The 12,855-nt window shown below is 49.4% G+C and overlaps 1 protein-coding gene across 1 annotated transcript in view; it reads left to right on the forward strand.

Moving 5' to 3' along the window:
• The first annotated feature begins 5,233 nt into the window (after positions 1–5,233).
• LOC123754672 (nascent polypeptide-associated complex subunit alpha, muscle-specific form-like) overlaps positions 5,234–12,855 on the forward strand; it is a 123,548-nt gene continuing 115,926 nt past the window's right edge. The window contains exon 1 of the mRNA XM_069326594.1: positions 5,234–5,453. Within this exon, the coding sequence (XP_069182695.1) occupies positions 5,234–5,453 (220 nt within the window). The remainder of the gene's footprint in view (positions 5,454–12,855) is intronic.

The following is a 12,855-nucleotide window of genomic DNA, read 5'->3' on the forward strand; positions in this document are numbered from 1 at the left end:
GGGAGCATCTGTTGATTTGTGAAGACCTGAATAACCAGAGTTTATTAGTTTTCTGGGGGAAGCCTCTACAACTTCCCGGAGCTATCCAGGCTGATAGGAATAGTCCTACCTTTTGGCATCAGTCGATGTGGGTGGAGTTCTAGGCCTACCGGGGACTAAGGCCAGAACCTGACCCCCTCAGAGAGGCACGAGGAGTAATGGCCTATAGAAATGCACATGTGATTTTGGAGCTTTCTATAACTGCCATTGACCGGGACAGGCACCAAGAAAGGTAAGGGCCTCAAAACAAACCTCTATTCTGGTTAAAAACAATGAAAATAACCAAACAAGCGGACAGAACTCCCCCAAGTGAAAATGAGCAAACGAGCATGATGTCACACGAGCCGCACCGCATGTCTGCGGAGCTTCCCCCTCCCCGTGAGGGGAAAAGGGGAGCCTCAGACCCCCGCGCCGGCGATCCACACCGCAGTTTCTCGGCTGATGGGATACAGCTTGGTAGTTGTGGCTCCAGCTCCGGATTTCTGTTGTGCTGTCCTCTGCTCAGTACTGCTCTACTGGTGGTGTGCGAGCTGGGAGTAATATTCACAGGTACTCGGGCTGCATGTGCTTAGGGTCACCTTCCCTGAGTGCCCTGTAAGTACCACACTAGGGGCTTGGGGTTCCCTTTCACAAGTCTCCTTGGGTCTACCTCTGTTAGTCTTTTGCTGCTTGGTGATTGACTGCCCTGAGTGTTTTGGGGGGTTTCCTCCCTAGTTTGCCTTAGGGGTAAGTGGTAGTTATAGCACTGGCGGGGGCACGGGGTACTGCATAGCTAGTTTTCGCCTATAACAGCGGCCGACTCTGTTCCCTCTGGGTACGTTGTCGTCTTGCAAGTTTTTTCTTCTTCTTTTTGCCTGGTGGGGGAGGGGGTTCTGCCTTGGTGTTCCTTCCCTCTTTATACTCGGGTTGTTTGTGTTTGGTGGTACCCCCTGCTTTGCCCTCGTGAATGGACACGTCCCGGGGGCTTAGCATTAGCAGTGTTGATTGGTAGCTTGGGTGCCGGTTAGCAGTACCCTGCTTGGGATAACCCTTAGCAGACCCAGTCTAGGGGCCCTGGAAAATCCTACTGGGGCGCTCGGGTCCAATGGATGTGACCACTGAGTCCCCTCTCGCTTTTTGCGAGTTTGAGGGTTGCTCTGTCCCCGTGTCTCAGGGCGACGCACATTGTTTTTGCTTCTGTCATACCGCCTGTTGGGTCGGTGACACCTTTGACCTCGATTGCTGTGAGCTTTGTTGCTTGTTTATGACTCGGTTCACAATCTGATGATGACATTATTCGGATGCAGGCAGCTCGCGCTTTGCAATTTAGGTTTTGGTTGTTGCAGCACACTATGTTGCTTCCCTGGATGCCCCAAGGCTGCCCTGTTTTGTTTATAGGGACCCGGACTTGGGGGTGTTGGTCACTTCGGCCTCGGTTCTGTCAGCGCCCCCCCTCGTTCTTTCCCTGCTGTGGTTCATTCAGTTCCCCCACCCCCTTGCTTTCGGCTCCTAAGCATCTGAGGGCTTCGGGGTCAGGGCAGGGTTTAGAGGTTTCTGAGACTCTGGCAGTTTCTGGGGTTGCCCCTTCCGGGGTGGTTGCAGAGGCATTCGAGTCCGTTCCTCCAGTCATAACTACGGGGTTTGACCAGTGGGCCCATCCTCTTCCTGCTATCCCGGCCGCCCCGGCTTTTTCGTGTGAGGCCAGGGCTTTTGGAGGACGACTCGCCCCCGGGGCCTGATGTGGGGGTTCCCGGGGTTTGAGAGGATTTGACTTGGGGGGCCTTGGGCCCCATTGGACCCTGCCTGGGTTTTCTGACTCTCCGAGCTGGGCTTGCTGTTACAGGGGAGTGGGGTTTTCCTTCCTCCCCTCTGTGTATGAATTGATTTGGATTCGGTTCCGTCCTTCTGGAGGTTTTCGGCTTACTGCATCTCTCCGGCTGAGGTGAGATGGCAGGAGATAAGCCATTGTGGCTTATCTCCTGCACGACCCGGTGTATGCCTCTATAACGGATCCGTGTTCCTTTAGGTTTGGGTCTTCGTCTCCATACTGGGTTTGTTATGAGCTTCTGGAGTTGTCCTGGCTTGCGGACTGCCCTATGTTTTCACTAGATGGTTGGGACACTCTCTGTCATACCCGCTTGCTTGAATGGTGTGAGGCGTTGACTGAGGTCCAGGTTTACCTGGGGGACGATTTTGCACACCTAAATATGTGCCTCCCTAGTGCCAACCACTTATTTAGTATGTCAGGGATACCACCATTATCTAAGCTCCAGCTCCAATAAATGTCTAGAGCAAGTGAAATAAAAATTGTCATCCACACTTCCGTTGAAATAAACATTCCATTCACCTGGGTTCTAGGAGACTCAAGGAGGTGGATAGTGTGATGTTTTTTTACAGTTCTTGATGAATATGAAGGTCCAGAATCAGGGTGAGCTGCAGGTCCTGGTTTTTTCTGAGGGGAGCCCCTTCGGCTCCCTGGAGCTTATTGGGCTAATGTATTTTATATTAGACCGGGACATCAGCTATGGAGTTCAGACCTACCAGGGACCATGAGCCAGAACCTGGTCCCTTCAGAGAAGTTTCAGGGTTATCTTATCTCGAGGTTATCTGGAGATGATTTTGGGACTTAGCGTCCCTGCGGCCCGGTCCTCGACCAGGCCTCCACCCCCAGGAAGCAGCTCGTAGCAGCTGTCTACTCCCAGGTATCTATTTACTGCTAGGTAACAGGGGCATCAGGGTGAAAGAAACTTTTACATAAAATGAAAGTAACATTGGCCAGGGAGCAATAACCCCTCGAAAACCCCCCTGTGGTTGGAGTTTTCCTTATCTGCCATCGACCGGGGTTAGGCACCCAGAAAGGTAGGCATAACAAAACTAATCCCACATAGTAAGAAACTAACAAAAAAGGAACAGTGGTAGAACTCCCTTCAATCCCAAGGAAACAAGCAAACAAGCAAACATAACACACTACTGCCGCGCCGCTCGTCCGCGGCAGTAGTGCCCTCCCCTCCCCGAGAGGGGGAGGGGGAGGGCTGCGTTGACCTCACAGTGCCGGCTGCCTAGCACTCCAGTTCATAAGCTAATGTCAACCGGGACAAACGCTTCTCTGGCCTCAGTTTCCTAGGTGGTGTTTACCTCCGTGGCGCTCACTGCTGTGTTATTGTGTTGTGTGGTGGCCAGGAGTTACTCATCAGTACCGGGGCTGCATGTGCTTAGGGGCTTCCTTCCCTAAGCGCCCTGTGAGTATTGCCCCTGCGTGACAGTTATCTTCCCTGGTGCGATCGGGAATCATTCTTGTAGGGGTTCTTGCTGCTTGCCATTTGCCTCGCCCTTGGGGCCTGCTGGGGCTTGAGGCCCTTGTTTGGCCTTGGGTAGGGACTGGTATCGTGCTGGTTGGCGCGTCAAGGTGTTGCGCAACCTGCCATCTAAGCGGCGACTGGTTCCTGTTGCCTTTGGGGACGGTGTACTTTTGCGGGTTTTTTCTTTTCCTTTTGTTTTCATTTGCCTGGGGGGGGTGGTCTGGCTGGTGTGGCTATACTTCCACTGGTATTGTTTGGTGGCCCTCTGCTAGGCCCCCGTGATTATACGCGTTGCAGGGGTTTTCAGTGTTAGACTCAATACCCAAAGCTAACAAGGGGTAAACTGTTCAGCGCCACTTTGCCCGGGCTTACAGTAGTCGTCACCCTACGGTCCCTGGAAATCCCTGTCGGGGCTTTGTGGACCAGTGGATGTGTTGTCTGGGTTCCAACCCATCTTGTGCGGGTTCGTTGGTTGCTGTGCCCTTGTCTCAGGGTGGCAGTCACCTCTTTTACCTCCGTCATGCTGCCTGTTGGATCACTGACACCTTGACCCGGAGTCTTGTGAATTGTGTTCTTTGCTTGTTCTCCAGTACTCTTCTGATGTCTTTACTGTTAGAGTACAGGTGGCATCCGCATTGCACGCTCAGTTTTGGTTGCTGCAACACGCTAGGTTGGTTTCCCACCTGGATGTCCTGGGGCCGCCCTGTTTTGGTTAGGTGTTGTTCGCCCCTTTCCCCTCCCTGTTCCTGGCTCCTGACCATCTGCAGGTTTCGGGGTCGGGGTGGGGTTTAATTGGTGCTGAGACTCGGGCGGCCTCGTTCGGTTTGGGGACGGAGGTTTTCGAGCCTGTTCCTCCTGCCGAGGCTTCTGAGTCTTACCAGCAGCCCTTTCTTTGCTGCTTTTTCCCCGGACTCTTCCTTTTCTTTAAGGGCAGAGGGCACGGAGGACGGCTCTGCCCTGAGGCCTCTGTTGCGGGTTCCCAGGGCTGTGGGGGATGCCTGCTAACAGTTCTGGGGCTGTTTGCCCCTTCCTGGGTATTCCGCTTTCTGGACGGGGTTTTTCATCCCCCTCATCTGCTTGCTTCCCACATTTCCTGAAGTGTTTTATAGATCTCTTTCGTCGGTTGCGTCTCCTTTGTTCTGATGGCCATTTTCTTTCTGTAGGTTGCTTTTCCGCCTGGCCACTGGGTCAGCTCTGCGGTTTGTTTACCTGTGCCTGGGTGTGCGAGCTCGCAATTTGGGGGAGTTTTTCACCTCCTTTAGGGGTTTTATCCTGTTGCCTTTTCTTTGCTTTTTCTGGGGGTGTTCTGCCCTTCTTCTGTACCTCTGGGAACGTTTGGGTGTTGGTTTTTACCCCATTTTTTTGGGGGGGGGGCCCCCTTCAGCTCCCCGGAGCTATCCAGGCTGAATGGATATGTATAACTTTCTGGCATCAGTCAATGCATGGAGTTCTTGCCTACCGGGGACCATGAGCCAGAACCTGGCCCCCTCTAGAGAGGCACGAGGAGCAATGGCCTATAAGACTGTACAGCCTCTGGGACCCTCACCCTCGACCGTGCGATAAGTACTGACCATACAGTAGAACAAATAAACATATATATTATTGTGTGTATATCACGAAAATAAACACGTGATTAATATATTATTACAAATATACGGTATACATATAATATTATAAATATATAGATATATACAACAAAACAAGGCAAAATGGGAGTAAATAAACAAATTTGTGGCCACTGTAACAACTCCTTAAAGTCGAAGGCAACGGGAATTGAATGTTATATCTGTAAGAATAGATTTCATTCGGCTTGTACAGGAGTGAGTAACACCACGGCACTGAGAGCTGGCCACTTGCTCTGGGTGTGTAAAAATGACCTGCCAGCTTGGAATATCCTAAAAAACCTTCTAGATAACATGGCGCATGAATGGAAAACATCGTTCATTGAAAGCCTACCAGCCATCCAGAAGGAGTGGGAAAGGAACAACAATAATTCTGATATACCAGAGGCGGAGGCTATAGTCAGGAATGAAACTGAGGCTGAAACTCAGGAAGTTGTAAACTCTGACTCAGTAGGCCCGGATGTAGATGACAGTAAACTAGAAAGTGTAACAGACAGCACTGACAGCTCGATAGGTACAGACACTACGACGATTCCCGATAGAGCAAGTCAGAACAGAAGGACAGACTTGTGCAAATTATATGCAAAGGGCATATGCAGACATAGATATGCTGGTAATAAGAAAGGATTAGAATGCAGTTACCAACATCCAAAAAAATGTTTAAATATGCTTAGGAAAGGTGAGTGTCGATTTGGATCAATATGTAGGTTTTTCCATCCTGACATGTGCCAAACCTCACTGGAAGACAGAAAATGCTATGACCTCAGCTGCCCATACTTTCACGTGAAAGGCACGGAACGCTACATAAAGAGTGGCAAGCAGGATAATGAATTTGGAGGAAACTATAAATTTTTTATACCAGACCGAAAGAGAATTCAAAAGGAGGAGCATGGGGAGTGTGTGGAACTGGATGCCAGACCCACTTGCATTCCAGAATTACAGATACAATTACACACCGAAAGGGAACTACAACTACGACAGGCAACTGCCCTACAACAATCAGTACTGGTCAGAACAAACTCATTATGTCCACGTATAATGCGCTTGCCGAAAAGTCTCCCAGTCAAACTATCACTAATAGAGTAACCTCATTCATCTTTGCCAACATACAAGGACTGAAAACAAGAACAAACAACAAAGTACAGTTCATAAATGGCCTCCTCAACGAAGTCAAATGCAGTATTTGGAGCTTTCACAGAAACCCATGCAGGGGAATTGTTGGACAGTGAGATCTGGATTCCAGGATATAACCTATACAGGTGTGATAGGAAAATTAGGTCACATGGAGGAGTGTGGGGCTGTATATTAGGGAAGACCTTGTATGCTCGGAGCTCCTTAATGTTACAAATGAGGTGGTAGAGGTACTGGGATTAAAAATAGAGTAAATAAATTTAGTGATTATTCTAATATACAAACCGCCAGATGCAATGGCTGAGGAATTCACAGAACAGATAAACAAAATAGAGAATAGCCTTGATAATTTGGAGAACCCGATACCTGATGTTATCTTCCTAGGTGACTTCAACTTGCCTAGTCTCAGATGGAGAATAGCAAACAATAATATTATACCAGGAAATCTATCAGGACCTAACCAACCACAGATTAGAGAACTACTTAGATTCTGTGATAAATTTTCACTCAATCAGCAGATATTGGAGCCAAGGAGAAATGAAAATATTCTAGATCTGGTCTTTACGAACATTGAAGACATTATCAGAGACATTACGATATCAGATACCACATATTCAGATCACAAGCTCATTGAAGTGCAAACGACCATCAATACTCAGGATAGACCTAAAACGTTGATAAAGCGAGAGGGGCTATTCAGTAAATTCAATTTTATTAATAAAAGGATAGACTGGGAGATAATAAGCAGGGAACTTAAAAACATTCCATGGGAAACTGTTTTAAGTAATACAAGTCCTACAGAAGGAATGAAAAACTAACTTCGGAAGTGTATCAAGTCTGTCTGAAACATGTTCCTTTGAGGAAAGCCAGAAAGAGATCCAATGTAGAAAGAGAACACAGACGACACTATAAACGCAGGAAAAAAATAACGGAACTGCTTATGCAGACACGAATTTCCCGTCGAAGAAGGAATAATTTAAATAGGGAGATTGAAGAAATCGAGCGGAAATTGAAACACTCATATGAAACTGAAGAAAAGCAGTTAGAACAGAAAGCAATTCAGGAAATAAAGAAAAATCCAAAATACTTCTTCACATATGCGAACTCAAAAGCAAAAACCACTGCCAGTATTGGACCTATTCGTACAAGTGAAGGTTTATACACAGAGGATGACAAAGAAATTAGTGAAATCCTAAAAAAGCAGTATGAGGACATGTTTAGCACTCCAATAAACAACATGAAAGTGGAAGATCCAGACAATTTCTTTATGCGGGATATTCAAACCCCTGTAAATATAACTGATATCAACACGAGCACACAAAATTTTGAAAGAGAAATTGAAAACATGCCCATGCACTCGGCCCCAGGTCCAGACTCATGGAATTCAATATTTATAAAGAAATGCAAAGTGCCGGTAGCACAGGCACTCAGTATAGTGTGGAGGAAGAGCTTGGACATGGAGGAGATACCAGATGCACTTAAAGTAGCAGACATAGCCCCTCTACACAAGGGAGGGAGCAAAGCATTGGCAAAGAATTATAGACCAGTTGCACTAACATAGCACATAATAAAAGTATTTGAGAGAGTGATTAGGAGTCAGGTCACCAATTTCATTGAGACAAATGACCTTCACAACCCAGGCCAACATGGATTTCGAGCAGGAAGATCGTGCCTCTCACAGCTACTTGAGCACTACGACAAAGTCACTGAGTCATTAGAAGAAAACAGAATGCTGATGTGATATACACGGACTTCGCAAAGGCTTTCGATAAATGTGACCATGGCGTGATAGCACACAAAATGAGGTCAATGGGAATAACTGGTAAAGTAGGACGCTGGATACTCAGTTTTCTGTCAAACAGGACTCGGTGAGTAATGGTCAACCATATAAAATCTAGTCCAAGTGCAGTTAAAAGCTCTGTACCTCAGGGTACAGTCCTTGCACCGCTGCTTTTCCTTATTCTCATATCAGATATAGACAAAAGTACAAGTCACAGCTTCGTATCATCCTTTGCAGATGACACAAAAATCAGTATGAAAATTATCTCGGCTGAAGACATTGAAAAACTTCAAGCTGGTATTAATAAAGTTTTCGACTGGGCATCAGAAAATAACATGATGTTTAACAGTGATAAATTCCAGGTACTCAGGTACGGTAAAAATGAGGACCTTAAACATAATACTGGGTATAAAACACAATCAAATGTACCCATAGTAGGAAAACAGCATGTAAGGGATTTGGGAATAATAATGTCTGACGACCTAACGTTTAGGGAGCATAACCAAGCAAATATTACGACAGCTAGAAAAATGATGGGATGGATTACGAGAACTTTCAAATCCAGAAATCCCATCACAATGGTTGTACTCTTCAAGTCACTTGTGTTGTCCTGTCTTGAGTACTGCTCAGTACTCACTTCCCCCTTCAGAGCAGGAGAGATTGCTGAAATAGAGGGAATATAGAGAACATATACGGCACGCATAGACGCGATAAAGCACCTAAATTATTGGGATCGTCTCAAAGCCCTCCAAATGTATTCACTAGAAAGAAGAAGAGAGAGATTTCAAATAATATGCACCTGGAAGATACTGGAGGGCCAAGTACCAAATCTACACAGTAAAATAACAACGTACTGGAGTGAACGATATGGAAGAAAATGCAGAATAGAACCAGTGAAGAGTAGGGGTGCCATAGGCACAATCAGAGAACACTGTGTAAACATCAGAGGTCCACAGTTGTTCAACACCCTCCCAGCAAGCATAAGAAATATTGCTGGAACAGCCGTGGACATTTTCAAGAGGAAACTAGATTTATTCCTCCATGGAGTGCCGGACCAACCGGGTTGTGGTGGGTGTGTGGGCCTGCGGGCCGCTCCAAGCAACAGCCTAGTGGACCAAACTCACAAGTCATTGTGAGTTTGGGGAGTAGAAGAACTCCCAGAACCCCATCAACCAGGTATCAACCAGGTATAGAAACCCCCCTTATGATTGGGAGCATTTTATGTCTGCCATCGACTGGGACAGGCACCCAGAAAGGTAGGCGCCCCAAAACAAACCCCTATTCTGGTAAACTATTGCAACCGAAGACCGAACAAGTGGACAGAACTCCCCAAACGAAAAATAGCCCTCATGACGTCGTCATGTCGCCGTGCCGCCGTCTGCACAACCCCCCCCCTCCCCGGGAGGGGGAAGGGGGGAGCCCCAGACCCCACCATTGGCGACCCAACCATTAGTTCTCAGGCTGATGGGATCTGGTGCGGTCGTGCCTCTGGCTCCTGTTTGCAGTTGCAGTTCTGTGCCTGGTGGTGTGAGCTGTCCCTTCCAGTGGTGTGTGGGCCAGGAGTATTATTCCATCGTGCTCGGGCTGCATGCGCCTAGGGTTATCTTCCCTAGGTGCCCTGTAAGTACTGCCCTTGGGGCTTAGGGCTACCTTCCCTGGGTCGCCTTGGGGTCTACCTCTGCTGTTCCGTGTACTGCTCGGTACTTGGCCGCCCTTGGGGTCAGCTGGGTTTTTTCTTGCCCTTGTTTGTCTCTGGGTAGGGGGTAGTTTTCATCACTGGCAGGGGCGCGGGGTACTGCACAGCTAGTTTTCACCATTAACAGCGGCCGGCTCTGTTCCACCCGGGTACGTTGTCCTCTTGTGGGGTTTTTCTTTTGTTTTTGTTTTTGCCTGGTGGGGGGGGGGGGGTCTGCCTGTTGGTCCCCCATCACTGTTCTTGGGGTTTGTCTCAATTTTGTTTAATTGGTGGTACTCCCCGCTTGGCCCCCGTGAGTGTACATGTCCCGGGGGTTCAGCTATAGCAGTTTGTTGGTAGTTTTGGGTGCCGGTTCGCAGTACCCTGCCTGGGCTTCCCTTAGCGTGTTACCAAGGCTAAGGGCCTGGAAAACCCCATGGGGGCTACGTGGTCCGATGGATGTGACCCCTGAGTCCCCCCCTCGCATCCTGCGAGTTTGAAAGTTGCTCTGTCCCCTTGTCTCTGGGGGACACTCACCGGTTTTGCCTTCGCCATGCTGCCTGTTGGGTCGGTGATTGTTTTGACCCAGAGTCGTGCGACGTGTGTTGTCTGTACATTCTCCAGTTCACCCAAGGCTACTGCGCCTGATATGCGGGTCAGGGCAGCTGAGGCGTTGCATGCTCTCTTTAGGTTGCTGCAACGCTCTAGGTTAGTCGCTGCCCCGGATGCCTCGAGACTGCCCCGTTTTGGTTACCTGTACCTCTTTCACCCGGTTCCGCTGTTGCTCCAGGTCCTGACTCACTTGGAGACTTACCAAGGTCGTGTTGTCCTTTTGGCTCCTTGGTGGCTGGCCCAGCCTTGGTTTCAGGCGCTGCTTGCTCGGTGTCCATACCCGAGGGTCTTCCTGTGGCTCCGCCTCTTTCAGCAAATCGGTCCGGCCCTGTACGAGGCTGGTTCCATCTTCTCCTCGAGTCTTCGCGTCTGGTGTTTTTGTCTCGGGTTTATCATTCGTTGTATGGTGCACAGATGGCTTCGTTGTTGGTCTCCCACCTGCGTGCTTCGTCTCAGCGGTAGTAAGTATGAGGTTTCCTGGCGGTCCTTCCGTTTTTTAGTAATCACTGTGTCGGTGTTCTTCGGTCTTTGATAGGGTTGTTCTGTCCTTTCTCTCTTGGTTGTTACAGGACCGTCATCTTATGCCGAATACTGTCGCTTCGTATGATGCGGCGTTGGTGGAGCCGCTTCAGCTTGCTTTCGGGGTTGATGTTACTTCCGCCCCGTTTCGCAAGTTATCTCGGACGTTGTTTCACCTCCGACCTGCTCATGTGCCGCCTGAGCTGTCTTGGTCTTTGGACCGCGTGCTCTCGTTTCTCTCTCTGCCCCGGTTTGTTGTGGCCCCTTCTGTTCGGGATTGTTTTTCCAAGGCTCTTTTCCTGTTGGCATTGGCCTTGGGGGGTCGGGTTGGCGAGCTTCATGCTCTCCTCCGGCGTCGTGGTTTCTGCTCTTTCGGTCCTGGTGGTCGTTTTGTTCGTTTGAAGCAGTCTCCCTCTTTTCTGGCGAAGAATGAGACGGCTGTGTTCCGGAGGGGGCCGTGGGTTGTTGATGCTTGGTTGGTACACGCCGGGGGTGTATCATGTGTTGTGTCTGGTTGCGGCTCTCCGCTGTTATTTGCGCGCCACGGCTTCTGTTGCCGGGGATGCGCTCTGGGATGATCTGGTTTCTCTTCTTCCTGTTTCCCGGGCTCGGGGGTCTCAGGTTGTCCGCAGGGTTATTAAGTGTAGCCAGCCTGCGGTTTTTCCCCAGGCCCTCGATGTTCGTAAATTTGCTGCTTTGGCGGCTGTCTTTGCAACATATCTTGGATGGACATTCGGGCCCAGTGTTTTTGGAGATCGAACAGGGTCCTGGCCGCTCGCTACCTGGTGAATGTTCCTGGGCCTCGTCGGGCCTGCGTTGCTTTGGGTCGGCGGTTGCAGCCAGTTGTCTCGCCTTCTCGTTGAAGAGTGAGGACGGCCGCCGCCCGGGTAAGTCCCTGTTTTTTCCTTATCTTTGGGTAGTTAGCTCCGGGGAGCCGAAGGGGCTCCCCCCAGAAAACTAGCGTTGAATGTAATGAAACTTCATTTTCTGGGTGAGTCCCGGAGGCTCCCCGGCATCCCTCCCTCCCTCTGGTCGGCGGTGTTTTTCGCGTTTTTGACATCCAGCCTAAGAACTAATGGTTGGGTCACCGACGGTGGGGTCTGGGGCTCCCCCCTTCCCCCTCCCGGGGAGGGGGTTGCGCAGTCGGCGGCGCGGCGACATGATGACGTCATGAGGGCTATTTTTCGTTTGGGGAGTTCTGTCCACCTGTTCGGTCTTCGGTCGCAATAGTTTACCAGAATAGGGGTTTGTTTTGGGGCGCCTCTTTTTCTGGGTGCCTGTCCCGGTCGATGGCAGACATAGAATGCTCCCAATCAAAGGGGGTCTCTATAGGCCATTGCTCCTCGTGCCTCTCTAGAGGGGGCCAGGTTCTGGCTCGTGGTCCCCGGTAGGCATGAACTCCATGCCTTGACTGATGCCAGAAAGTTATACATATCCATTCAGCCTGGATAGCTCCAGGGAGCCTCCAGGACTCGCCCAGAAAATGGCGTTTCATTACATTCAACGCTGGTTTTTTGTGTTTTCTATCTGTTTGGGTCTGGCCCTTGGGTTTGGGCCCAGTGTCTCTGTCTGTTTATGCTTGCTCCCACACCTTGTGTCCCTCAGTTTTCGGTCCATTTCGGCCATTTCACTGGGGGTTCTGTCTGGGTGCTGTACTTTGCCCTTTCTGCAATGTATTTCTGCTGACAAATGTGGTGGTTTTGGGCTCTCCCGGGTTCGATTCCAGGTTTCTTTGGATTCTTTGGTTTCGTTCCAGAGGTTTCTTCTTCTTGGGCCCCCTTTTGGGTGGGGGGTGTTCAGGAGGCTTTTAGTTACCTAGTGTGTGACCCGGTTCTGCTTTCTGGGGTTCCGGGGTCTTCCTGGCTTGCAGGCTGCTCTTTTTGGGTCTTGGCATGTGTTGTGGTTGTGCTGGGACCTTGGTTTTTGTTGTCGAGGTGGGCCTTTTGGTGTGACTTTTGTACTCTCTAGGGGCCTTCTATGTCTAGCTGGCACGGAGCTCTCTGTCTGCCAGTCGGCTGCTTGTCTTTTTTCTTTTCTTTCTTTATTTTTATTTTTGTTTTATTTTATATACAGTAGAACCTCGGGTTACAAACGTTCCTGTTTACGAACTTTTCGGATTACGAGCCTGATTTGTTCGGAAAATTTGAATCGGGATACGAACATTGCATCGCGTTACAAGTTTGTTGATACGTGTACGGG

The sequence above is a fragment of the Procambarus clarkii genome, chromosome 18 (genome assembly GCF_040958095.1).
Source record: "Procambarus clarkii isolate CNS0578487 chromosome 18, FALCON_Pclarkii_2.0, whole genome shotgun sequence".
NCBI lineage: Eukaryota > Metazoa > Arthropoda > Malacostraca > Decapoda > Cambaridae > Procambarus > Procambarus clarkii.